A 27,958-nucleotide genomic window follows, 5' to 3' on the forward strand; every position below is an offset into this window, starting at 1 on the left:
ATTTTTCTCTCTTGTAGAAGTTTGGAGGTGGACAGTTTATGGCTGATGTAGTAGCTCTGTTTTACTAGGTCTTTGAAGACTCAGGTTGCATTCCAGATCACTATTCCGCCATCTCTTCTTCATGATTCAAACGCGCAGCTAAAGCTCCAGTCATTACCTCTGTGTTCCAGGCAGCTGGATAGCAGAGGGCTGAGGAAGGAACAAAATTCAATCGACTTCAGATTTCTTTAATAGTAACACTGGATTTAAGAAGATAGGGACTGTCCTGGCGGTGCAATGGTTAAGACCCTGCACTTCCGCTGCAGGGGGCACAGGTTCTATCCCTGGCTGGGGAGCTAGGATTCTACATGCTGTGTGGTGCAGACAAAAAAAAAAAAAGATAGTTGAATAATATTTTTAAAGTATCAAAGAGAAAGAACTTTGAAGCTAGATTTTGCTAAATTATCAGGCATATACAGGAGATAACGCCTTTATCACATACAGCCCCTCTTTGAAAGCACCGTTAGAGGAAACATTCCAACAAGAAGAGAAATAAATACAGGTGTGCTCAACAATAGGGAGTAAGAGGGATTAAATCACTTGTTTAAATTATTCTTGTCTAAGTAAACGGTGCACTGTGGTGCCTGCAAAGCACAGCTCGGGCGGGCAAAGCTGGGAGGGCGGCAGAGTGGCTGGGAGCCCTACCAGGTAAGTGGAAAAGGAATTGGCCCCATTTGGTTACCTTTCTGAGGAAGAGAGGAAAACTTATCAGCTGATTAGAGAGGAACTCTCAGAGGTGCCAGTGTTTTTGTTTTGTTTTGTTTTGGCCGCACTGCACGGCATGGGGGATCGAACCCGTGCCCTCTGCATTGGAAGTGCAGAGTCTTAACCACTGGACCACCAGGGAAGTCCCTGTGCTGGTGTTTTTGTACTTTCTCGTGAGGCTTGTCTAAAACCAACACGCTCTGCCTCTCCAGCTATTTATTCTCTGGCTCTAAATTTCCAGGTAACAATACCAAACTTTCCAGTGGTGGGTTGGAGGGTAGATCAGACAGCGGGTGGGGCATTAAACAAAGGTCAGAGTCCAGGGCTAGTGAAGTTTATCTTTACCTGTATTATTTACATGGCAAAGGTTCAGGTAGTAAATTAACACGAAATTACAAAGACCTTAGGAAAAAGGCAGGATGCCAAGGATATTTCTCCCCCCCTCTGTCCATGCCCTAAAAATCATAAAACAACCAGGCTTTTTCTTGTTTCTCTGGTTTATCAATGGAGATGTAAAGTGAAACTGGGATTTCTGCAACAGTTTGCTTCTTCATGTTCACTCAAGCAGAACTTGGGAGGAAGAGTGACAGAAAAGTGCTGATTTGGAAAACAAGGAGTAGTCTTGGTTGAGTTGCTTTCTTTCGCCTCTCTTCTCCCTCTCTTTCATCCTATTCTCCTTTTCTTCCTTCCCCTCCCCTCCCTTCCTTCCGCTCCCCGTTTCCCGTGTCCCCACCGTTTCCTTTCTCCCTTATCATCACTCTTCCTTCCCTCTTTCTTTCCTCTCTTTTGTCCTTCCACACTCTCTTTTCTCCCCAAGACAATTGTTTTGGGAGCTGCGAGGAAGGTGGGACCTGGGGAGACAGATAGAGGAAAAGAGATCTTAAATGGAGGGAAAGGAAATTGGGGGAGCCCCTGGACCACAGAGGAATGAGGTTGGGGTGGGAGGAGGCATGGGAGGACGTTCAAAGCCTGGGTCCAACGAGGAACTGTGGGCCCCATGGTGGAGCAGCCCCCTCTGACAGGGACAGGGTAAAGGGACAAATTAGGTAATTAAATAGTTAATCCCACTAGGGGATTGTAAGTAAACAAAAAGTATGGGAGACCCCTGGAAGTTAATGATCACTCAAGAAAGAAGGTTTGCTTAGCAACAAAACCGTGCAACAGAAGCGTGAGACATGCCCCCAAACAATAAAACAATGGTGGCATGAGACCCACATCCTGCCCAGTGAGCTCAGTAAGTTAATGATCCCTAGGACATGTTCTCTGCACACATAAAAACACAATAATTTATGGAAAGGTGACATTTCAAAGTGAAAGACCCTCATTGTACTGAGACCTGAAATAGTTTTTCATAGCGCCACGACACTCTTGGCTTGACCATGTAGGGACAAGAAAACTCCCTTGCCCAACCTGGAGAAGGAGCTGATGATCGAAGTGTGATGTCTATTCAGGAATGAGGAAGAGGGGGGTCTTTTCCCCCTCCCCACTTTTCCTTTGATTATAAAGCTGTAGCCCCCGAAGTTCTTGGGGTGGTACCCTCTCACCCTCACAAGCATCCTATTGTAATAAGTCATTTCTTATCTGTTACTTTGCCTCTCACTGAATTCTTTCTGTGCTGAGACATAAAGGACCGGAGCTCCTTGGAGCCCCCCACAGCACCACCTAGCCGTTTCACCTCTGTGTCCTGCCTGCTGGATGACAAGACAGGGCACCAGTGTGCTAGGACTTCATTTCCTCATTGTTGGGGAAGAAAAGGATTCCTTTCCTCCATTCTGGGTTCTTTGGCTGGTTCAGTAATTAAATCGACAGACAACAAATTAATAGGAGAAAAACAAATTGAATTACGTGCATACCGGAGCGCCACAAAGACAGGAGATGCAAAGGCAGTTGGGCGATGGAGGCTTACCTGCCATCCTGAGCTGAGGAAAGGGTTAGGGGCCTGGGGCTCCGGAGGGGAGGAGGGCCATTCACAGGAAGATGAGGAGAGCAGGTGGTTGGCAACCAGATGTTTGCCCTGCCATGCAGGTGAGTCTTTCAGATTAGAAAAAAAGTTATCTCTGGTAATAGCTGTCTTTTTGGTACAGGCTTCCTTTTTAAAATCTTTTAGGCAGTTAAGGGAGAGGAAGGACTTCTCTGGCAGTCCAGTGGTTAAGACTCCATGCTCCCAAAGCAGGAGGCATTGGTTCAGTCCGTGGTTGGGGAACTAAGATCCTGCATGCCGCATAGTGTGGCCAAAAAAAAAAAAGAGGAGAGGTTAAAAGCTTCCCCTAAGTCTGCTGGGTCTTCATTGCCTTCACCTCAAAATAATCCACACGCCAAAGTGGCACATTTTGGGGTGGCATATTCCGCTTCCCTTCATCGAATACCTGGCCAGGACTGGTTCCCATAAGGGCACTGGGAGTGCAGATCTGTGTGACAGCTGGTGTCCTTCTGGGGGTTAAGCATCTCAGTTTTCCCTGAACTCTAGGGGTCTAATGAAGGTTTGTTAAGAAGCCTGGGAGGGGATGCTGAGCCAGAGACCCTGGCTTAAGCCCCTACAGTACCCCTGCTGGGCCCACGATGGTTCGCTGGTGTCAGGAGGAGGAGTGGGCAGCCCCCCAGGGCACACCTGCACTGGCTGAGTGAGGGGCAGCGGCAGGGAGGTAATCCTCCATCAGTAGACACCTGTACTCAGGCCGCCCTTCAGCCATCCTATTCCATCCCTCCTCTACCCATCCACTGAGGGGCACATGGTTGAAGACCCGGGAGCAACAACTGAAAGGACATCTGTGTGAAGCGCGGGCACCAGCCAGCTCTGCTTGGCATCCAGGAGCGGCAGACAAGCTCGCCTGAGCAGGGTCTGCACGTCTGCATCCTTAGCCCAGCACAATGTGGGCAAAAGGTAGCCTCAACCTGCAACCTCAAAGAGGGCGTCTGCACCTGCTGCCGTGGCCATGGCCATGGGCTCGAGGTGACTTTGTGAGGCTCTGTCAACATCTGAGAGTCTGGTGGGGCAGAGAAGAAACAACAGCTGACCTGTGCTATAAGGACGGGGTGATCTTGAAGCCACTCAACGTGGTCCTCCTTTAAAATCTGCCTGGCCAGATGAAGTTAGAGCTTGGGCCTGAGTCTCCCCAGATCCAGCCCTCTGGTAGAATGGTGCTGGCCAAGAGTGGCCAGAAGTGGCCAGGGACTCTGAGAATGGAATGGGACCGTACCTCCCCTAGGATATCGTGAATGTACCAACCTCGACCGACAAGGCACCCTTTACCTGCCAGGCCCCTCAAAGTCAGAGTGGATGAAAGGTCAGTAATCACAGGAGGCATCCTTATTTCTCAGCCAAGGCTCAGAGTGAGCACCCTTTACAGACTGTCAAATACAATGCCAGCTGTGTCCATGGGGCTGGACCTGAGGGCCGGTGCTCACCATGGACTCCTCGCTCCTGTACCTATACGTCTCATTCTGTGCACTTTCTCAGCCCCTTAGTCTCCAGCTGATGAGATCTAGGAAGTGTGTTTTGGGGATATGAACAGTGGGTGACTTCATGAACATTGTCCACAGGGAGCCTGGTATAGAATGAGGTGACCACTAAATATTAATCTTATGATAACATTTCTTGATCAGACCAGTTCCCAGCCAGCACTTCTCTTGCCCAGAGGGATGGATCAAAGATTCAGAAGGATGGGCTCAGTGAGTGCATGGAAACACGAGTTTCATTGCCAGATCTGTGTGTTCAGTGGGACCCCTTGTTCACTATGGAAACACATGGAAGAAATTCTTTTCTGGTCTTGGAATTAAGCACCTGATTTGTCTTTTTGGGGCGGGGGCGGGGGTATGCGGGCCTCTCACTGTTGTGGCCTCTCCCGTTGTGGAGCACAGGTTCCGGACGCGCAGGCTCAGTGGCCATGGCTCATGGGCCCAGCTGCTCCGCGGCATGTGGGATCTTCCCAGACCAGGGCACGAACCCGTGTCCCCTGCATCGGCAGGCGGACTCTCAACCACTGCGCCACCAGGGAAGCCCCCTGATTTGTTTTTAACCTAATGGACATCGTGAGTAAAACAGCTGTTCTTGTTTCTTTCTTTGCATGGGCTGCTAGGAAGCTCAGAGTCAAATTGTGGCTCATAACTAGCAAGTGTGGAGCACTTTCATGGCAAGCATTTTGTGTATTAATCTTATCCCTGGCTTCACATTATTCCTCCTAAGCTAATTCTCTCTTCTTCCTAATGTCCTCTGTGACTTCTTAAAAAAATATTTTATTAACGTATTTTGCAAGCAAGCTTAATTTTTTTTTCTCTATTTTTTAGTCAGGGCAAGATAAAAATAAAGATACACATAAAATATTTAAAATGTTTTCCCTTGGACTTATACTGAACTCTGTACCATTCTCTAATCTGGGGAGCTCAGGTGTTTTATCGAATTGAAAGTTTTTATTTGTCTTTGAGAATAATCATTTTGCCACCACTTCTGTGATTCCTGTGGTAGAAAGAATTTTCACCCACTTGCATTCTTTCAGAACTCCCCTTCTGGGGCTTCCCTGGTGGTGCAGTGGTTAAGAACACCCCCTGCCAACGCAGGGTACATGGGTTCGAGCCCTGGTCCGGGAAGATCCCACATGCCGTGGAGCAGCTAAGCCCATGCGCCACAAGTACTGAGCCTGCGCTCTAGAGCCCATGAGCCACAACTACTGAGCCCATGTGCCACAACTACTGAAGCTCACGCACCTAGAGCCCATGCTCCACAACAAGAGAAGCCACCACAATGAGAAGCCCACACACTGCAATGAAGAGTAGCCCCCACTCACCGCAACTAGAGAAAGCCTGCGCACGGCAGCAAAGACCCAATGCAACCAAAAATAAATTAAAAACCACAAAAAACTCCCTCCCCTTCTTCCATCTGATGTTTACTTGACACCCGACACAATAGTTATGAGCTTATCTTTATTCTCTGGATATGGAGTGAGACTCAGAAACTCACATCCTCATGGAGCTTTAGAATCCTCTTGAAGAATTCTAAGAACTTTGAGTTTTTAAGCTTTTTTTTTTTTTTCCTCTTTGGGCATGGATCTGGTACAGATCAACGTCAGAAAGTCACTAGTTTGTCTGAGAGGCAAACTTGAGAAGAACAATCTGTAGTCACTGAAGCTGATCGGAGCCTCCACCGGCCTCCAGCTCCCTCAGCCATCAACACATACACCAGGGACCTGAAAACCCAGCATGTGCTTACAGAGGAATGTATGTATTACAGTGTAATTCTGAAGGCAGTGATCAATCCCCTTCTCAGGATGTTTCTTGCAGAAGAAACAGAAAATAAAGACAATAAAAAAGAAAAAAATATCACCCACCATCCTACTATTAACAGCTAGGGGGTTAACCTTCCAGGTTTTTAACAAAGTGTTTGTTATATTCAACAAATATTTATTGAGGGCCTAGTATATATAAATCCCTGTATTATGTCTTGGAATATGACAGAATTCAAAACCAGACACGATCCGTACTCCATGCCTCCTACCATAGATCTACTCTACCATAACCCATCTGTACAGAGAGCGTCACACAGCGCACAGTGTTCGGATCTCTGCTTTTCTCATGGAACCACAGATCCTGGATATCTTTCCATGTCGACATCTATAGACTGACATTTCATTTCAAAAGGCTAAATAGTATCATGTATATGACTAACGATACTTTATTTTCATCAGTGCCCTAATGTTGGGAACTTTTTAGTACTCATAAAAAGCACCTCTGTGCACAACCGGACACATACAGGCCGTGTGCACTGGTCTTACGATTTCAAGATGCTCTTAAATCCTCCTCAGATGCACTAGTGTGGAAAATTGGCTCCAAGTCGCCCATAATCTTTCTGGCTTTTCCAGTTCAATGACTTCTGCCTGTACCTGGGTAATCATTTTGTGCAGGAAGCCTGACTTGTTCACATTCAGGTCTGGCTGACCAGGACTGCTTGGGAGATGATCGAAGAGAGCGTCTGGCTTCATCCTTATAATGGCCTTATTTTCTACAGTGACAGCATCCTCTCACACTGGTGCTAGAGATAATGATTGTACTGCCTCATCACTTCTGGTGGTGGAAGGAACCAACTCTCTTCCTATTTATGCCTTGTTTGAGACTTGGCATCCTCTTCCTGCAACATCCTGGTACTCATTAAGTGTGTATCTGAGAGATGAATGCATGAATGAACAGCTCCCGGGACTGGAGAAATGGTGTGAGTGAGGGACAGACATTTCACAAGTAGGAGGTAACAAGCAGGGGGTGGTAAGCAGGCTTGAGCCCAATAACATGGGTAAGTTAAAATGAATGTTTCAGTTTCCAGGAAGAAAACACTAGAACTGACACCAAGAAGTTTAGCTAAAAAAATTAACAGATGAAATAAATAGCAAACTAAATGATAATCAACTTACCCAAAATACGACAGAGAAGGGATGAATAGAAAAAAAGAACAGATGGGAGACATAGAAAACTAAACCAAGATGGTGGACTGAAATCTAACCTTGTTAATAATTATTTATATCAACGCACCAAATACTTACATGTGAAAAACAGAGATCATCAGATTGTATAAAAAAACATAAAACAAGCATCAATCAATTTCAAAGGATTGAAAACACACAGAGTATGTTATCTGAGGTATTCAATAGTAATAAGATATCTAGGAATTCCTCAAATATATGGGAATTGAGCAACACACTTTCTAAGTAACCTGTGGGACAAATGAAAACAACACAAGTGAAATTGGGAAACATTTTGAATTGAATAAAAGTAAAAATAAAACACCAAAATTTGTGAGGTGCAACTAAATCAGTATGTAGAAAGACTTTTTTGTTAGAGCTATGGACTATATGTCCCTCTTTCGCCTCAACTTTTTGAACGAGAGAGCATTGCGTTTTTACGCCTCTGCCTCACCAATATTTGTCAGGTGTGTGGCAGGGACCTAGCTGGTCTTTGTAGTTCACAGAATTAATCTAAAGACACATGGCAGGTGGACCAGTGAAGGTATCTGACCAGGCTTTGTGGCCCTAGGGGAGTACTCCCTGGCCATAATTGGGCCGCTGTGCAGTGAGAATCAGGCATCACTTTTCCCAACCCTAGAAGCCAGCCTGACTCATTTCTGTCTTCATTACTCAAGCTGTGGAGGTGACGACAGTAAAGGTGTCAGGCAGTTTGTTTTGGGGGCCCCAAACGTGGAGAGAGAGGTGTAGCCCAAGTTTGAAGAGAGTATTAGGAATCCTGTGCAAAAGGGTAGGTATGTTTAAGGACGTTCATTGTAGTACTGTTTATAAAAGCGAAAGATAGGAAAAATGTATATATCCATCAGTAGGCGACGTGTTAAAAAAGGAAAAACCCAATATTGAGAATGTGCATGTTGATCACCTCCTCAGCATTCTGTGCTTGCTTATTAAAATAACCCAATTTTCACTCAGATCGTCTGCCTTCCCTCATGCAGTCTAGTCACTTTAGGGGAAACTAAACCAATCCAACTCACGAGTGGGCCCTGGGTGGCCTAAGCCAGTCGGCACACTCCCGTCCCTCCCCATCGCTGGCGGTCATGTAACCCAAGGTGGTCCAATTAGAGTGAATTATAGGACTCCTGCTTGGAGTGCTGGGAAATGCACAGGCTTGTGGGCACTTTCTCTGCATGTTGACAAAGACCCATTGTATCTGTAGGGGAGGCAACGTTTTCCCTGTACTCTCTCAGGGTTTTTCGGCTGGGCCTAAGATTTAAACTGACATAAGACAGATTAACAAGAGAAAAGCATCCACAGTTATACAAATTTTATATGACATGGGAGCCTTCATAAGGCAATGAACATCTCAAGAAATGGCAAAACCTACCTGCTTTTATGTTAGGTTGGACAAAGAGAGGCAATTGTGGAAAAGTTAATAAACTGTGTGGGGAGGCTAAAGGAAGGTAAGAATTATTTTAACAAGGTCTGTTTGTGTAGAATTATCTCAGTCTTAATGTTTTGTCCTTGATGATAAGAATGCTACTTTCTTTCTGGTACAGGGAGGACTTCTTTTATGTGGGACCTTTTATCTCCTATTTTCAGGAAGGAAAGGGGAGATTAGAATGTCCTTCTTGCATCATCTGTGTTTTAAGTGTTTTTAGCTCAAAGCAACCCTTATGCCAAAGTGGCATATTTTGGGGTAGCATATTCTGCCACCCTTTGTGGCCCTGGGTGTTTAAGGCCATGGGGCCTTCCTGGGACAGACCCTTCCCCCCATGTCCTCTGCCTGCCTCTTGTTTGTAGAAAAGCTGTCGGCTTCCCCTCAGTTACAAAAGCCTGGCTCAAGAACTAATGACTGAAAGAATGTGAACGTGTAGTGACATAAATAGCAGTTGGGCCAGGAGAACTGGTAAGAATTTAAACAGTAAATCAGTCATGTGGCAATCACAGAATCTTTAGTTTCTCCCTGAAGTACCTAGATAATAGTATTTGATGCACATTTCCTGAGTTGTTCTACAGATGCTAAAACCCCCACTAAATGGAAGAAGTTAAGTACTTGTTGACCATGGGCAGGTAGCCTCCAGACCTACTGGAGCCTGAGGATTGATGATGTTAACCCCAGGGACACCACCCTGTTACCTCACCATCAACCAATCAGAGAATTGTGTATGAGCTGACCGCATACCCTGTGACTCCCCTCCCTTACCTTGCCATTAAAAGTGCTTCCTTGGGGAGGGGGGAGGGATAAATTGGGAGATTGGGATTGACATATACACACTACTATATATAAGATAGATAACTAATAAGGACCTGCTGTATAGCACAGGGGAACTCTATTCAATACTCTGTAACGACCTATATGGGAAAAGAATCGAAAAAAGAGTGGATATTGTATATGTATAACTGATTCACTTTGCCGTACAGCAGAAACTAATACAACATTGTAAACTAACTATACTTCAATAAAAAATTTTAAAAACTGCTTCCCTGAAACCTATCGGGGAGTTCGGGTTCTTTGAGCGTTAGCTGTCCCCAATTCCTTGTCTGGTGCCTTACAATAAACGCTGCACTCTCCTTCACCACAACCTGGTGGCAAGCAGACTGGCTTTACTGCGCAAGCCAGTGGACCTAAGTTTGGTTCAGTAACAGGTGCTGTTGGCAGCCATCTCACAACCGCAAGGAGAGTTAATCTTAGTATGAAGCTGACTTCATGGAAGGCAGAGTGGGGAGAAAGAAAGAAGTGGGATCTTTGGATTAAGCTCACCCCAGAGCCTGCCCGACCTGTAGACTGCAGATCACGAGGCCCTGTTTCCCTTATGTCTAAGCCCCTTCCCTGTCAATGACTCTGATGGGTATCATAGCCAGTGTTCACTGAGCAGTACTGGGAGCCAGCACTATGCAGAACCTGCAGAGGCTCATTTGATCAATTAAGAAACAGTCATGTTGTGGAGGGACTTCCCTGGTGGTCCAGTGGTTAGGACTTCGCCTTCCAATACCAGGGGTGTGTGGGTTCGATCCCTGGTCGGGGAGCTAAGATCCCACATGCCTCACGGCCGAAAAACCAAAAAACATAAAACGGAAGCGATATGTAACGAATTCAATAAAGACTTTAAGAAAAAAAAAAGGAAACAATCATGTTGTAGAGAACAGACTTATGGTTACCAAGGCGGGGAAGAGGGGGTGGGATGAATTGGGAGATTGGGACTGACATATATACACTACTATGTCTAAAATAGATACCTAATGAGAACCTACTGTATAGCACAGGGAACTCTATTCAGTGCTCTGTGGTGATCTAAATGGGAAGGAAATCTAAACAAGAGGGGACGTATGTATACATATAGCTGATTCACTTTGCTGTACAGCAGAAACTAACACAACAGTGTAAAGCAACTATACTCCAATAAAAATTTAAAACGAAAAAAGAAACAGTCATGTGACGGCACATCATGCAGCTGTTAACATGAGATCTTGCATGGAACGATTTCCGTGAGAAGTGACAAGAGCGTGTAACAAATATACGGTGTGAAATCCTATATAATCGAGAAAAAGTGTCCCATTTTAACCAAGGGATCTCTTGGCGGGGTGGGAAAGGTAGTGGCAGGAGAGAGGAATCCTGTTTGCCTTAGTTATTTCAGCTTGAACCCTGTCTGATGCCTGAGGGAGGAGGGGGCACCCCGTCCTGCAGGGAGACCTGGACAGAGGGTGAACCAGAAGCTCGGGGGAAGGGACCTAGTCTTTGAAATGCCACCGTGGAGGAGCCCAGACAGGACGACAAACCTTGAAACGCCTGCTGCTTACTGACACAACAGTCATGCCAGTTGGGATCTGCTCTGTCCAGGAGGGGCTGGGATCGGAACCTCCTCGTTCTAGGGGTGAAGGGAGCAGGCAGGCCCAGGGCCCCTGGAGAGAGGAGAACCGGCTCATTTAGAGGCTCGTCCAGCTCCCTGGATTTGAGCTTCTGGGCGACAACTGTCTTGGTTTGAGTCTCTAGTCACCCAGGACTAGCGTGCACACAGGCACAGGGCAGCTCTGAATGAAGGAGGCCAGGCGAAGGTGGGAGCAGGGCACAGACAGCAAAAGTAGGGGGTTTCCACCTGCGTACCCACAACGAGGCGAAGCTGGGCTCCGGCCCTTTTTCGTCAAGCCTGACTTCGCAGCTGCAAGTTCTGCTTTATGGCAGTTTCAGAAGTTTCTCCTTTAAATGCAAGAATTATTATTATTATTATTTTACATCTTTATTGGAGTATAATTGCTTTACAATGGTGTGTTAGTTTCTGCTTTATAACAAAGTGAATCAGTTATACATATACATATGTTCCTATATCTCTTCCCTCTTGCGTCTCCCTCCCTCCCACCCTCCCTATCCCACCCCTCTAGGTGGTCACAAAGCACTGAGCTGATCTCCCTGTGCTATGCGGCTGCTTCCCACTAGCTATCTACCTTACGTTTGGTAGTGTATATATGTCCATGCCTCTCTCTCGCTTTGTCACAGCTTACTCTTCCCCCTCCCAATATCCTCAAGTCCATTCTCTAGTAGGTCTGTGTCTTTATTCCTGTCTTATCCCTAGGTTCTTCATGACATTTTTTCCGAAGAAGATATACAGACTGCCAACAAACACATGAAAGAATGCTCAACATCATTAATCATTAGAGAAATGCAAATCAAAACTACAATGAGATATCATCTCACACCAGTCAGAATGGCCATCATCAAAAAATCTAGAAACAATAAATGCTGGAGAGGGTGTGGAGAAAAGGGAACCCTCTTGCACTGCTGGTAGGAATGTGAACTGGTACAGCCACTATGGAGAATAGTATGGAGGTTCCTTAAAAAACTACAAATAGAACTACCATATGACCCAGCAATCCCACTACTGGGCATATACCCTGAGAAAACCATAATTCAAAAATAGTCATGTACCAAAATTGCAGCTCTATTTACAATAGCCGGGACACGGAAGCAACCTAAGTGTCCATCATCGGAGGAATGGATAAAGAAGATGTGGCACATATATACAATGGAATATTACTCAGCCATAGAAAGAAATGAAATTGAGCTATTTGTAATGAGGTGGATGGACCTAGAGTCTGTCATACAGAGTGAAGTAAGTCAGAAAGAGAATGACAAATACCGTATGCTAACACATATATATGGAATTTAAGAAAAAAAAATGTCATGAAGAATTATTTTTAAGGAAGCTCCTGCCCAGGGAAGTCTTGACCTGCTTAACTGTGCACAGTGGGAGTACACAACTTTCAAGCCCTTGAGAAGAAGAATCCAACACTGAGGAATTTGCATATTCGGAAAGCTCTCAAAAGAAGGCCGAGCCTTGGAGCCTGTGAATAAAGTCTTTCTGTGTTTGCTGCTCCATGTGAACAGTACAGAAGGGAGAAGAGAAAGGAGGCACACGGCATCCCGGCAGCTGCGGCTGAGCCAGTGGGGGAAGGCACATTTGCCAAGAGCTGGCGAGGATTCTGGGATGTGTGTGTTGAGTCAATTGTCCCCTGCAGGTTTCCAGGGAGCTGGTTTGCATGAGGTAAACACGTAACCTTATTCTCAATGCCAGGGGCCACTGTTCCATGCTCTGCAGCCTCCTCTTGCCTTGAGGATATGGCCTTGCGGGGAGGGGCATGGCAGCTCAGGGGGCAGCGTTGGGGAGGGGGCGATTCTGGCTGTTGGGTGTTGATGTGGGATTCAGCCCCATGCTCAGATGGGCTCCTTTTCCATCCCTTCTCACTTCACTGTGGACCCGTGACTGGCTGTGTGAGGTGTGATAACGCATATAATTTGCATATTATAAGCATATATGCTGTTTCTGCATATGCAAAGGAGGAGTTGCCTGGGGAGATAGGATCTTCCTGAGTTTGCTGGTAAAGCCAGAACTTGCAGGAGCAGTGTGAAGAGCTGTCCTTCCTCCAATGGGTTACCAGTGGCTGCAGGCCTAGTTTACTTCCCTGCCTGACAAGGTACTGAGCCTGAGACCCCAGGCCGGAGGCAGAAGAGGCTGTACTTCGGTGTTCCGCATGAATTTTATGACTGGATTTGTCAGTTCAGTTCTCTGGATCCTGGCTACTAACTCTACCTGTAACCCACCAGGCTTCATGGCAAGTGGGAGAGTGGTTGTCCTCTGGAGGTGGGGGTGGGATGAATGGAGACCACAGTGGTGTCTGGAAAGCTCAGGACCTTTCACCTGGTCCTAGACTCCTGGCACCAATGAGCTGCACGGACCAGACGGCCACTGTAGGAAGATGGGTCCTTCTGGGCTTGGTTCTGCCTTTTCCTTCTTGTACTCTCGTCTCTCACTCTTGAATGGATTGTTCCAGTGGGATATAGACCTGACTTTCCCAAGAATAACGAACCTGTGGTCTGGAGACCACATTCAGAGCCGAGGTGTGAGTCCAGCCTGGTGAAGATGCTAAATCCTGAAGCCTAGTCTCAGCCAGACTGTCTCCAAGCTCACAGCCAGGGCAGCCTTAGTTACTGCACTGTGTTCGCAAGTATACTTGGTTCCGCTTCTTTCTGGCTCTAAACTTCAAAAACACCTCTCGGAGCTAACACTTGAAATTGGCAGTAATGAAAACACAGTCGAATCTTAGCTATTTTCAACCTCCTGGATACTGTTCATAAACCAATCAAATAACTAGAGTGCTTACTGCTTATGATGTGTAGTTTTCCATAAAAGCCATTGTTTGCATATTTGTTTCAAACGTCGAAACGTAAAACATCCAAGTTGTAAAATGTAAAATAAAGAAGTTTAAATTTTCAAAAAAACCCAAAACAACACAGTTGACCCTTGAACAACATGGGGGGTTATAGGAGTATCATTTATTGTTGGCCCGCCGTATCTGCACCTCCTCTGCATCCTTGGGTTCAACCAACCATGACCACGTAGTACTGTAGTATTTACTGCTGAAACATATCCGTGGACTCGTGCAGTTCAAACCTGAGCTGTTCAAAGGTCAACTGTAGTTCAATCCAATGATCACATTTATAAACCATTCTGAATATAACGGTCCAACTCAAAGCTCATCTTCTCCAAAAATGGTCCCAACGGTGGCAGGCCTGTTTATTCGTGAGATTCTGTTGTGTCCTGGGAAGGATTTGAGAGAGGAAAAACACCTGGTCTCTGGCTCCAGAACCTAACAGAGGGGAGAGGCGGACATGCCAACAGAACTGCACACAGCAGGAGGAAGGGTGATGGGGGACTCTTGGCATGTGGTGTCCACTCTTTAAGAGTGAGGTCTAGGCTCCATGACAAGTGCTGTGAAACCCAAGGCAAAGCCAGTGTAGGAGAGTATCCACAGGTGCACCCAACGGCAGTGATTGCCACGGAGGCTGCTATTGGCATTTGCGGTGGGATAATTATTTATTGTGTGGGACTGGCCTTCACCACTAATGGCCCATAGTATCCCTTAGTTACCGTGACAACCAGCACTGCCTATACGTTTCCCTGGGTGGGAGGGTAGTACTGCCCAGGTCACTGCTGCCCTGGGGAATCCATCCACCAGGAGTCTGGGGCTCAAAGTAGCTGTGAATCCTCAGCTCCTGGCTACTCGGGCATTCGTTCTGGTGAAGGGGTCGGGGTGGATGGGAAAGGGGCAGGAGTGGGAGGGCAGCACCAGGGCCCTGGTCGCAGGCCCAAACCTACCCAGAGTAGGTATCTGCTGTTTTCAGCTGCCTTGCATCCATTACCATTTCCTTTGGTTAAAGGTTACCAAAATTACTGTTTGGTCTCTTCCCTGCTCTCAGCCCTCTCACTTGCTGTGGAGTTGGCCCTCAGTTCCAGAGGTGGTTGTGTGGGGCCAGGCTGGCCAATCAGAGCACTGCATTCCCCTGGGCAGAGCACAGGTTCCGGGAGTGACACAGGACTTAATCAGCCCCATCAGAGGCCTTCTCTGCCAGACTTGACCTCGGAGGCTGGGGGGCTGTTGCCGGAGCAGTCATCTGGCCACCTTGCTGGCCATGTTGTGGGAAGAGCTTGCCTGAGCATGGAACTGACACGGCAAAGCAGACGGAGAGAAATGGGCTCTGGGGGCGCCGCCGGCACCTCTGGAACAAACCACGTCTGGACTGGAACGCTCTTGACTTTTACAGGAGTTAATACATGCTCGTTTTGCTCAGGCCACTTTGGGTTAGATTGTCTGACATTTACAACAAACGGGGGCCTAAGTAATACGCCAGAAAAGGGAGCTAAATATCTTCAGTCAGAGGAGCTGTGCTGACCAGTGGCAGCAGCCCCGGGGTCCCCGGTCCCCTCCGCCATGCCTACGGGTCCCTTTCATCCTGATCTGCAGGACAGACCTCAACATGGCCACACCCCACCCTGGAAGTCAGCATTTTTCTTCCCGAGGCTGGCTTCCCAGAGAAGGATCCTGTCAATCCAGGGTACCCTCTCCCAATCTCCCAGCATCTGTTCAGGAGGGGACATCCTGGGATTGGGAGGTGGAGGGTGGGCTCCGGGATTCCTGGTAACCTGCCTGGCCCACCCTCCAGCCCAATCCCACTTGCTCCGAACCTGGCCCCTCTTAGAGGCAAGCGGGTCACCCAGGTGCTCTGTGCACTCACTCACTTGAGTTCAGAGGGCTGTTCTCACCCCCCTACTACCTGCCCCCTCCTATCCTCTTGTGTAACTGCTTCAGTGAATTCTCAGCTCCCAACCTCCACCCTCCGCACTCCCCAGGGGACAAAAGTGCGGGGGAATTAACCACCTCCCTCCCAGCAGCCCTTAACCGATGGGTATATAAACGCCTGGCTTCCCCTCCTTGGGTGAGATTACTCTGATGTGTGTGTTCTGTTTCCTAGCGCTGCCCCAGCAGGATTCAGCTTCATTTGCTCCCAGTGGCCACTGCACCTGTATTCACGGTCCTCCCTTTTCTGTTTCACGTCTACTGGTGTTTCCTGGGGTCACCTTGAAGTAAGACCTCTGCCTCGGCCGCTCAGAAGCTAGATGTCCAAACACACCAGGCAATGGCTGGGTGCAGCTAAGTCACCAGACAGACCACAAGGCTGCAAGCCCGGCCCGGAGGTATGTTAGGTATTGAATTAAGTTGTCTGATGTCTGCATTTATAGTGGGAGGATCTGAAATTGTTCTGTGAGCGTGTGCAGAGAAAGTTGTGCAGAGTGTGCAGAGTCACCCCCAAGTTTACCTCCCTACCCATTTGCCAAGGCCAACCTCTGTGTCTCTGGGTAGAATACCCTAAAGAAACAGAATTCTTTTTTGTTTTGTTTTGTTTATTTTGGTGACGAGAGAGATCCTTGATGGAAAACTGGATCTGTAAGAAAAATAAGGACAGAGCCATGAGCTTAGACAATACTCTATGACCCCAGAATTCTGGTGGCTTTCCAGTTTTATAGCCTCAGGGTGAGGGTTTAACAGCTAAGATCCTCCTGTGGGAAAATAAATTTAGGATTCAAATTTCTTCCATTCATCACGTCCACTCTTCCTTTTGTCCGAACTCGGCCTCTCAAGGACTTCGTTTTTTCCCTTCAGGCTGTAAAAAGCTTTTGCAAAGTGTCTGGCATGAACTGGGTGCCTTCTGTTTCCTCTCCCTTCCCCCAGGGATCCCGGCAGCTAAGACGGAGCCTCGCTTCCCAAACGCCAGGCCACGGTGGTGAGTTTTACTACATTCAGTGCCCAAAAGGAGAGGGGAAGCAGCCCCTTGACTTTAGTGCTGCATCATTCATTGGTGGGATGCAGAGAGAGAGGCTCTCCAAGCTTTTGGGAAGAAAATTCTAGAAACACGTTTCCCTGGAGAGGAGGCTCTGCCAGTGTCATCAGATGGTTCTTCATGCTCTGGACTGGGAAGGACACCAAACTGCTTGTTTCCCTCCCAGACGGTCTAAGAACTGAGTCTACGAACTCATCCCTCCCCCTACCACCAACACATGCATGCACACTGACTCAGCACTCTCAGGGTGGCTTTCAGGGGCTAAAGCCAGAGAGGTCCCAGGCCAACAGGTCTGCTTTGAAGTTCATCCTGCACAGGCTACCATATCTTAAAACACACTGCTGGCTGCTCCCCCCAAATCCACTCACACACCTGCCTTCCTGGCGGGGGCCCCATTTGGGAGCATTGATGCTCCCCTCCTTTGTCCACCCTTGTCCATAGGGGCAGGGTGTGGAAGTAGATCTAGATTGGTCTAATCCAGTCATGAAAATTCACCCCCTCCATGCTATTAATTTGCTTAAGAAGGGGCATGAGGGATGTCCCTGGTGGTCCAGCGGTTAAGACTCAGTGCTCCCAGTGAAGGGAGCCCGGGTTCGGTCCCTGGTCAGGGAACTAGATCCCGCATGCACGCCACAGCTAAGTTCCCACACGCCACAACTAAAGATCCTGCATGCTGCAATGAAGATCGTGCATGCCACAACTAAGACCCGGCGCAGGAAAATAACTAAATAAATATTAGGAAAAAAAGAAGGAGCATGAGACCCAATTCAGAGGCATGTCACCGCAATGAGGGGGCAAGTATACCAGGGGAGGGGGATCCTGGGAAGAGTTTCTTAACTCAAGAAGAGACACAAGAAGGAGGTGGCCTTTTCCCTGCTTCTGGTTGTCAGGGTGTGAGGATATAATTCTGGGGCTCCTCCAGCCATCTGCCCAGGAGGGGAACTAGTGCGCCCTCCGCTGAGGGTGTCAGAGCCGGAAGTTGGAAAAGTCCCCAGGTCTCTGATGACACTGTTGAGTTCGCCAGCCCTGACACTTCCTGACTGTTTTGTTATGTGAGATAATCTCCTTACTATAATTTTGAATTAGGTTTGCTGAAATTTGCAGCACCAAGTAATCGAACACATAATCCACTTGTAAATCAAGTCTTAAAGTGCCTTGTGGCATTTGGAAACCTACCAATTCACCCCTTCATTTTACAACTGAATTAAAAAGAGAGACATCAGCACAATGCCATCGGTAGAAGCTTCCCAGTGTTTACTGGGAAGAACCTTAACCACGGGAGGTAGGTGAGTTTCATTCAATTGTCAAGCTAAGGAATTTTTGTCTTGAAGCAGTGAAAACCTTTTGCACTTGAAAGGGTCTGCATAGAGAGTGGTGGCTGAACACACAGGATGCCTGGGAAGGGGGACCTCAGTGAGCACCAGGGTTGGCCCATCTAGTCAAGAGGCCGTGAGACCTGAACCTGGGTGCTGGTTCGGGGTCCTCCCTTTGTTCACTGTACAAATGGGGATGGGTCCTGGTGCCAGGATGGGGAAACACAGGCCTGCCTGTCCACGTTCAGGGAACAGGAGAACAAGCAGAAAGGAGCTGCTGGGTCCTTATGATCAGAGGTCACAGCTCACCAGCTCCCCCCACTGAGATGCATCTCTGTTGCCTTTCCCCACCTGTGGACATTTTTGACCTGAGCCTACCTGTTCTCCTCACCTCTGGAAACCTCCTGGGATCCCATGTGCTCCCTAGACCCAGAGAAGACCCAGAGCAGGTGTCTTCTCTGCAGACACCTTCCTTTACTATCAGACTTCTCAACATTGGCTTGATTCCTGGCCCTCTGCTCTATCCATGCTCTCTCCCTATGTCAGCGATTGACCCTTATGTTTACAGCTAAGACCTGGCCTTTCCTGTGAGCTCCCTCTATGCCCCTGCCTACCTGACATCTCCACTTGGTTGTCCAACATCTCAAAATTAACAACAAAACAGAACTCTTGATTTTTATCCCCTCTTGCATGTTGATCCTCTGGCAATGACACCCCAAACTTGGAGTCATCCTTGAGGCTTCTCTTTTCCTCATTATTTCATCCAGTCTCTCAGCCAGACTTGCTGGTGCAACCCCCATAGTATAGCTGTTCACATTCCCCTCCACAGCCATCACCCTGGTCCAAGCACCATCTTCGCCTGCCTGAACCAGTGCAAGTGAGTCCTACCTGGTCGTTCCCCGGCCCCCCGCCCCTTCCCATTTTCTACCCAGCAGGCACTGTGATTGTTTTGAAATCTAAACCAGCAGCTTGAGATACTCCCCTCTGAGGGGAGGATGAATGAGTTAATAAACGTAAAACACCCAGAAGCGTGCCTGTGTAAGGACTTGCTATTGCTCTGTTTCAGGGGATGCCCACCACCTCTAGAACACAATGGAAGCTCCAAGGGCCTGCCTGACCTTGGTCTCCCCAAAAGTGGCCTCCTGACCCCCCAACTCTAGCCATACTGGCGCCAGGATGGCCCCCAAACATGTTAAGAGTCCTTCCTGCCTCGGGGCTACTGGGTTTGCTGTTCCTGCTGCAAGAACACTCTTCCCACAGATTTGCACAGTCTGCCTCCTTCTGCTACATGTGCCTCAGTTCAGAGAGGCCTTTGCAGACCAGCCTGGCTCCAGCAGCGGCCCCTCCTGGTCACCCCGCCCCTCTGCTCTTTATCAGATCAACTTTATATTTTTATTTCCTTGATAAAATTGACCACCAAATCAAGTGATCCTGTTTATTCACTGACTTGTCTGTGTCCACTAGAATGTAGGCTCCCAGGGAAGGGCTCCTTCCTGTCCTGGTACAAGGTAGGTGCCCAAGAAATATTTAATGAATGAATGCATTATTTAATTACCAAACACTCTCTCCCATCTGGACTCTGCCGCCTTCTAGCTTGGAAGTCAGATATCTACATCTGAGTTATCACCTCTGCTCCCGTTGCCTGGGAGCCTTGGCTGGCTTAGATCCACAGACTTTACTAGACCTCAAAGTCTTAAGCTTAGCCTGGGTCTGTTGATGGACTTGGCTGTCCACTCACCACTGTGTCGTCACGTCTCACAGCACCTGGGCACATGATCGGTGCTGATACGTGACAGCCGAGGTGACCCACTTACATAGCTACACGGGGGGTATGTGGGGGATACTGGGGAGTCGGGGTGGGAAATACCATGGCGACCAGTGTCTAGGAACGGCGGCTGAAACTTCTGGGCTTCCAGAAGATGCTTCCCTGACCCCTGCTGGTGGTGTCTTCATCAGACCCTCAGGCCCACAGCACACACTGAACGACATGGGAGGTGACACTGCAGCCTGGCCCTGGCACGTCTGGAAGAAGCGGGGGCCTGCACATCTTAAGCACCCGAATGCCAATTAGCATCGATCCCAACGCTGCTTCCAGAACAGTCTCCAGAGGAGCAATTTGACAAAAGCAGAGGGTCCCATGAGGAAAAGCCACCTCCTCAGAATCACCAGGCATGGGCTCTGGGGCTTGGGAAGGACCCTGTTTCAGGCCACTGCATGGAGCAGGGGTGCTGGCATAGTCTCCCTCTTCTCCAGGGAAACAAGGCGCCATGGGACAGAAGAGAGAGGGTCTGTCCTTGGGAGGACCCGCCTATCCTAACCCTGCATCAGGAAAGGGGCCTGCCCTAGGGAGACAGAGGAATCATCCCTCAGAGCAGAAGAAGCAGAGCTGTGTGAAGTCTGCACACTGCGTGGTTTGTAAGTGATGTCAGTGATGCCAGGGCCCCAAAACAAGACCCCCCCACCGCTGGCAACACACACACAGCTTTGGGGGATGGAGTGAAGACTGGATTCAGTCTCTGGGGAGCCTCTTTAACTTTGCAGACTCTCAGTTATTCCCAGGAAAATGACCTACGCCAGGCCCAGGGCAGGTTTCCATTCCAGTCCTCCCCCCCACCACCCCCTGCCTCCTTCACTTCCCCTCCTCCGCCACTCTCTCCTCCCACCCCCCAGGGCTCAGGGCTGTGTGAACTACAGTGTGGGTGAGACACTCACCCCTCCCTCGTGGACACTGAGACACTTCGGGTGGCACTGGACACCGAGTTCAATAATGTGGAATCACGGCCCATTCCCGCTATCTTTCAACCCTCTGGTTAAAGAGGGTCTTAGCGTGGAGCTGGCCAGTGTTAACATCTAACCCTTGTCAACTATCTTTGAACACACAGGGCACTGACGCCAAAGCTGAGACTTTTTCAGGCACCCTATCCGCCAGAATTCCATGACATTTCGTTTTTATGGTATTTATATTTACTGTGAGTCTTTTTTTTCTTTTTTTTTTGTGGTACGCGGGCCTCTCACTGTTGTGGCCCCTCCTGCTGCGGAGCACAGGCTCTAGACGTACAGGCTCAGCGGCCATGGCTCACGGGCCCAGCCGCTCTGCAGCATGTGGGATCCTCCAGGACCGGGGCACGAACCCACGTCCCCTGCATCAGCAGGCGGACTCCCAACCACTGCGCCACCAGGGAAGCCCTACTGTGAGTCTTTTTTATGGCAAAGGATAGGATTTTCCATTTACGGCCAGTTTGAAAATAAGTGCCTTTAAGTTGAAAAGGAAGCTAATTTAAAGAAAATAAGTGATCGATCCCAAAACATAGCTTGACTATATTTTGACTTCTAGTTTACTATTTTCCCATCTACTAACATTAATGATTTTAGGTTTTAATAAAACTAGTGTTTGTGGGGATCACTTTGTAATGTATAGAAATATCGAATCACTATGTTGTACAGCGTAACTCACACAGTATTGTAGGTTAATAATACTTCAAAAAATATATTAAAAAAAGTAATATTCCAGATTTCAAAGGTCAATAAAGTTTGGGGAATACTGAGTTAAAAAATAATGATGGTGATGTCGCTGCTATGTTGAGGGCCTGTCCTGTGCCAGGCCCTATGCTAAGTGTTTTCACATGCATTTTTTTTACCCAGTTCCCCCCGGCCCCAAGTGAGAGCTGTAGCATTATTATCTCCATTTAACAAGAAAATGAGGCATCAGGAGTTAAGGGAGTTGCCCAGGCCCCAGAGATACTGGGTGTTGAAGGGGGATCTGATCCCAAGGCTTCCTGCCTCTGGAACCCAAGCTCACACCAGTGGGCTCTGCTGGAAGGAGACTCTAAGCTTGGGCTTGAGCTCCAAGCTCTAAGCTCTAAGCTTGAGCTCAAGCTTGAGCTCTAAGCCCTAAGCTTGGGCTTGGGCGCCATCTTCACACTGCCAGTCGCCACCATCTACCCAACCTGTGACCAGGCCCTGCAGGGCTGCGCATCCCCTAGCCTGATCCTCACAACCATTGCCCTTGGAGGTAGCTGTTATTCTCCCCGCTTTAGAGATGCTAAACTCTCACAGAAGTCAAGTAACGTGGCCCCGAACACCCAGCGACCAGGCAGCAGAGTCAAGGCCAGCACCTACGGCTCCAACTCCAGAACCAGCGTCTTTCCAACAACCACCACCTCCATGATGGTAACAGTAACAAGACTCCCCCAGCTGGCCAGCTCTCTGCCCTCCAAGCACCTTGCCTCATACTCGTCTCATACTCCCAACGATCTCAAGATCTTCCCTATGTGCAGATAAGGAAACTGAGGATTTCAACTGCTGTGGAATTCTGTGAAGCTTAAGGTGCTTCTCTGCTCTTTCATGAATGTCCCAGGATCAGGCAGCAGAGCCCTTGAGGAGATGGTGAGCTCTCACTGGAGTTTATTTTCCGGGCTGGGCTTCTGAGTTACCTTGAGCCTCTATTCCCACCACACGCCCTGCTGTGGCTGCTGGAGGCCTGGGGTGGGTTGAAATGCTCCCATTACCCCCTGCCCCACCCCCATCACCACTTGTTAGGCATTCACCGCATGTGGACTTGACAATGGGGACAATTGGGGGTGCTCTCGGTACCCGCCTAGATCCCCTTTCTGGGCTGGCGTATCCATCGCCCAGCTCCTGTGAATTATGAATGTTGGTTGCTAAAGGCTCAGAGCTGTCTCCTTCCTCAGGGACTTGTCCTCACCCAAATGGGAGCCGCTTTTTCACAAAGACATGTACTCCCCACCTCACCCTGTAGCCAATGACTGACTCACAGACGGGCATGAAAGGCCAACCCTCTGGGCTCACGGTGAGACCAACTCTGGTTGTAATTCACCTTCCAGAGCTCCCCAGGACTGGGCTAAGTGGACTTCAGCTGAGACCTTGTCCTTGCTCCACTCCTTCCCCTCCCTCTCTTGCCTCCCTCACTTTTTTTCCTCCACTAAATCCTGTGCACCCAAATCCCTGTCTCAGGCTCTGCTTCTAGGGAGCCCAGCCTGAGACAGGGCAGGATTGAAGATGTTGTGGAAGGCATGCTCCCTGCCCTCAAGGATCTTGCAAAACAGCGTGGAGACAGGCCACATGTGTACATAAAAATCATCTGCAGTATGGGGTGGAGTAGGTTGGAGAAAACAGTAATAACAAAGATGGGAGGAAGGCTCCACGGAACATGAAGTTCACAAAGGGTAGGTAGGGCTGGAAATGGTGTGACAGGCAGGGAGAAAGTTGGGAGGAAAGGCTCTGAGATGCGTAGGGCCCTCTGCCCCTGCCTCTCCCATCTCCTCCTATCTGGTGTCCACGACCAGGGGAACCAAGCCCAGGCCAGAGGAGAGGTGGGAAACTCTGTTTTGAAGATCCCACAATGGGTCTAGCATTGTCCACGAGTGTCCAGGGCTGCCTGAGAGAGATGTGCCAGTGGACCCTGAGGCCAGAAACAAGTCACTCAGTTCTCAAGATTCCCCTGAGAGGCTGGGGGCTTCGCCCACCCCTAGAGACCTCCTCCATTCAGAGAAGAGACAGACATTCCATCAGCCCTGCGCTGCAGGGATGGTGAGTTAGTGGGCTTCAGAATCACTCTGCAAAGGGCCGTGGGCACGAAGGGGGTCCACATACCTGCTGGGCCGCAGGCCTGGAGACTTGTTCACAAGGATTCAGTGATGTAGTAGGCAGCTCCTAGGGCTCCCAGAGCCACAGCAACAGTCCCAAGGGCTCGGAGCACGCAAGTTACGATGAGTGGAATGTTTACTTGCAGGTCTTCTGCAAAGCAAAGCAGAAAGCCCACAGGTTGGGGGGCAGCTGGGATTTAGTGCCTGTCTATATGCAGGGGAAAGTGGAAATTGTGGGGTCCCTCAGGATCACAGGAATGTCCATCTCCCCCTATGGCTCCTCCTCTCAAAGGAACACAACTCCCTGCACCCCTCCCAATAAAGCTCTACCACAGGACCCCCCAGGATCCAAGGATGGGCTGGCCTGGGATGCCAGCTCCCCTGGACACTCAGAGAGAAGGTGACAAAGGTAGTCAAGGCTGCCGTGTGCCAGGCCCTGTGCTAAACACCTCACACCCAGTGTCCTCCTCAAGCTTCACAACCATCCTGTGAAGTAGTCCTACCATGTAGCTCTATTCTGGGGTTGAGGCTTCTGAGGAAACCGCATACTACACCTACCACGAAGGTGGTGGAAAAGGAAAGTATATGACTATGCTATTAATCGTGAGAAGGCTTTCACAAGATGCAATATCCATTTGGGCAAAAATCCTACTAAAGCAGGGATTCTTATCTAATGTGAATGTGTACTTAAAGCCCACAGTCAACATTCCACTCCACAGAGGAATGTAAAGATTATGGAAGCAGGTGAAACTTCAGCAGAATTAGGACTGCATCCCAGCCAGGCTGGACTCTGCCCCTCCCCGTCACTTTCCTATTTCTGAGCCTCGCCTTGTGCCTTTTCCTCCTCCTGGAAAGCTCTCCCTTTAAAATAGGCCATAGAGGATCCTAAAAGCCTTTTAGATTCAGCTCAGTTACAACTGATACTACAACGTCTACCTGGACCCCAGCTCAGGAGTGAAGCTCTTTGAACATCTCCTATAGGTCACGTATCACTTCCTGGCCTGCACATTAGTTTCTAAAGGTACATATCTTAGCTTACCATGTGGACTGCACACTTTTTAAGGGTACAGATCCCTGTTTTGGTTTCCCTCCCAGTGCCTAGCATCCTTATGCAGAGTCGGTTTTACTACTTGTTGGTTTATGAATCCAGGGCACAACTTGGCACTAAACGGACGGAAGCACTAAGTGTGTGGAAGGACAGTTGAGCATGGTGGGTGGGGGGCAGGCCCTTCCTTGACTTACCAGGCAGTACGGGATTTTTACTCTGGCATGTTCTCCCAACACACCTGGGTATCTGTTTGCCTCTCTTCATATGACTGAGAGATGGTGCTTTTCACGAACATACAAGAGAGCGGGTTTGGTGGGGCAGGGGCTGGGAAGAGGAGCCGGATGGGGATGGAGGACGGGTGGGCTCAGCTTCTGGGCTGGGAGATGCCTAGGCGGAAGGCCTCTTCTGTGGACATTTGTGAGACCTGAGTATAAGCAGAGCTGCCCTGGGGCCCAGAGCTGGGGGTAGGCGGAGGCCCCTCTCCAGCCCTTGTGCGTAGCCCTGCGCCACCGGAAAAGGTGAGGGACATCTTCAGTCCAGTTCCCTCAACAGGGGTCTTCCCACGAGAGGAAGTGGCGGCCACCTGGTGGCTTCGTGGGAGAGGAAAAGAAGGGCAGATGCTGCAGGCGATGCTGTGTGGGCCTCCGGGTCACGGACAGACCCCTGTGGGGCTGCCAGGAACAGCCCGAGACCCGCTGAAGGGGGTAGAGGTCTTCCTGGCACCAAGGGTTATGTGATTTACATCGTATTTATCTCTAAATTCCAGGGGGCGTTCATGTGCGGGTCAGGAGCCGGAAGCGTTGGGCTATGGCTCAGGCTGCGGAAGGAGCGACAGGGACTTTAGGACGGACTGCGGGGGAGTGTGCTGTGAGCAAGGAGGCTGCCTATGGAGCGACGAAAAATGAACCCCAAAGAAGCCATGCCCGGTAAGGAAGAAAGTCGTCACCTCTCCATGAAGGTGGGGTACCTGGGCCTGGGGCTAGTCAGAAAGGCCCGGGTGCCAACCCCCAGGACGTGGATTTCCTTTGGGCCTGGGAGTCCCGAGAGGAAGCAGTTACACACGACTGCTAATACACTGTGTGCCCCGAGGGCCCCGCCCCCCACGCGCCCTAGGACCTGTAGAAGGTGAGGAGGTTTGGGAATCCTCTCCCCGGCATGGTCGGCCAGGCCCGAGGCAGAAGGACATCGAAGATGCGGCTGTGGCACAGGCCCAGACGATGCCAGCAAGCAGAGCTGCCGGGACAAGCGGAACAGGAACAGCAGGCGCGCGGGCCCACTTGCGTCACAGACCCTGCTGGACAGAGAAGGAGAGAGGTGAGGGGCCCACTGCCTGCGGGAGGTGTCCACACCAGGAGTGGCGTGTGCAGAGGAGAGAGGACCAACTGCATGGGGAACTAGTTGTCTTCTAGACTGGTGCTACCTGGGAATAATACGAAGAACACCGATGTAACAGCTGACACCTGTACAGTGTTCTATACGGCATTATCCATCTCATTCAATCATCAGAACAATCCTGTGAAAAGGAATGTGGTTATTCTCAGCCTACAGATATGGAAACCGAGGCTCAAAGAATAGAAGAGACGTGCTCTGATAGCAAGGAGATGGAAGAAGTGGGCTTCAACGCAGGATTTCTAACTCAACTCTGTGCTCTTTCCGTGGAATTCACAGGAAGGGACGGCAGCAGGTGACTGTCCATCCTAGAAGAAGTGGCACTGAGATTCCTGCAACTGGAGCGGTCACGTTCCATTTCTCTGGGGCTCTCGGATTCAACCAGAAGACAACTGCTACTCCAGTGGACAGTCTTTGAAATACTTCCCCAAGCTCACCTCCCATTGCTGTCCTGGGCTGTGGGTCCCAGAGGAACGTGGAGAGGTAATAATTGATTTTGCCTGTGTGAGTTCCCTCGACACGCTCCAATGCTCATTTGGATCCTGGCTACCCAAGAAGATGGGGGACCGCTTTCCATTGGACAGCCGTTCCATTTTCAGAGAGAGCTAACTGTTGGATTTTTTTTAACGCTGAGCAGAAATCTGCCTTCTCCAGTGTTTTCCAAGGGTGAGTCGCCAGATTTAGCAAATAAAAATACAGGACGCCCGCGCAATATTCATGACACACTTATTATACTAAAAATCATGTGTTGCTTATCTGAGATTCAAATTTGACTGGGTGGCCTGTATTTTATCTGGCAACCCTATCCAGGGACCCTTAGTCAGACATCTGAGGACAACATGGAACAAATCTACTCACACCTTCCAGCTGACAGACATATCCTCCAATTCCCTCAACCGGCTCTCATACACCAGAAGGTTCTTGCCTCCCCGCCACCCTTCTCATCCCCCCAACCTGGACTATCTTCCTTGGACTAGATCGCTGGGCACCTTTTACAGCACACAAGTGGCCTGATGAGGACAGAGTAAAGCGGTATGACCACCTCCCTTGTCCTTAACTGTATTCTTGTACTAATGCAGCCTTGGTGTCTATTTCTTAGCAGCCACGTGGTACTTCTGACTCCCAGTGAGCTAGGATTACCACCGAGCCACGCTGAATGTTAATATGTTTGCGTGGCTGTCTTCAGAGAGACTCGGTGTGGTGAGGAATGACAAAAGCCAGGAATCCTGGTCTCCTGGATAAAAAAACAAAACCCAAACCCCTCGCACTCCCCACGCACCGTTCCAGAACACACGTTAACCATGCATCAGTACCCAATAAGAAAAGTGTCAGCCTCTGGGGCAGCCCTGGGACTCCATCAGCAGGAAGGCTAGAACCACTCAGGCAGGCAGGCTGCCCACCTGTTTTGCTGGATCGAGGGGATGCTTTTGTGCCAGTGTCCGGAGACACGACGCCCCGAGCCCAGCGGCTGACTTCGGGAGCTGGGAGAGCCTGGGGCACGGGCTGCCGGGGGACGGATTCACTGCTGGGCTGTGAGGTGACTCCAGAGCTGGGCGGCGGCGTGGTCGGGGTGCTGGGCGGCGGCCGGGTGGGCGGGGGGCTGGGCGGCTGCGGGCTGGATCCGGTGCCTTCGGAGCTGGCGTGCTGGGAGGCGGAGCCTCGGCGCCTGGCCTTCGACTTCTGCCCCTTGCCTTTCTTCATGGTGGGTCCTCCTCACCTAAACGTGCACCTACGTGGATCTGCCT

The 27,958-nt window shown here is 49.4% G+C and overlaps 1 protein-coding gene and 1 long non-coding RNA gene across 2 annotated transcripts; one reads left to right on the top strand and one right to left on the bottom strand.

Moving 5' to 3' along the window:
* Nucleotides 1-27,914, bottom strand: SPATA3 (spermatogenesis associated 3). The gene is made up of 4 exons (XM_030875711.2): nt 27,614-27,914; nt 25,941-26,115; nt 23,784-23,927; nt 1-189 (listed from the first exon to the last, which is right to left on the bottom strand). Exons 1-3 carry the CDS (start codon nt 27,912-27,914, stop codon nt 23,822-23,824), a joined length of 582 nt encoding a protein of 193 aa, XP_030731571.2. The 3' UTR covers nt 1-189; nt 23,784-23,821.
* LOC132597572 (uncharacterized) lies at nt 12,594-16,963 on the top strand. Its single transcript, XR_009564473.1, has 3 exons — nt 12,594-12,724; nt 16,104-16,213; nt 16,749-16,963. It is a non-coding gene; the product is annotated as an uncharacterized lncRNA (long non-coding RNA).
* Nucleotides 27,915-27,958: the final 44 nt, after the last annotated feature.

Source organism: Globicephala melas, chromosome 7, assembly GCF_963455315.2.
Source record: "Globicephala melas chromosome 7, mGloMel1.2, whole genome shotgun sequence".
NCBI lineage: Eukaryota > Metazoa > Chordata > Mammalia > Artiodactyla > Delphinidae > Globicephala > Globicephala melas.

Bases quoted from the DNA above. Each gene is read 5' to 3' on its own strand.
- SPATA3 (XM_030875711.2), bottom strand. From the start codon at position 27,914: ATGAAGAAAGGCAAGGGGCAGAAGTCGAAGGCCAGGCGCCGAGGCTCC. The intron at 26,116-27,613 runs GTGGGCAGCCTG...TCTGTCCAGCAG, and splicing joins CCCTCGATCCAGCAAAACAG to GGTCTGTGACGCAAGTGGGC. The intron at 23,928-25,940 runs GTCCTAGGGCGC...TTTGCTTTGCAG, and splicing joins AACCTCCTCACCTTCTACAG to AAGACCTGCAAGTAAACATT.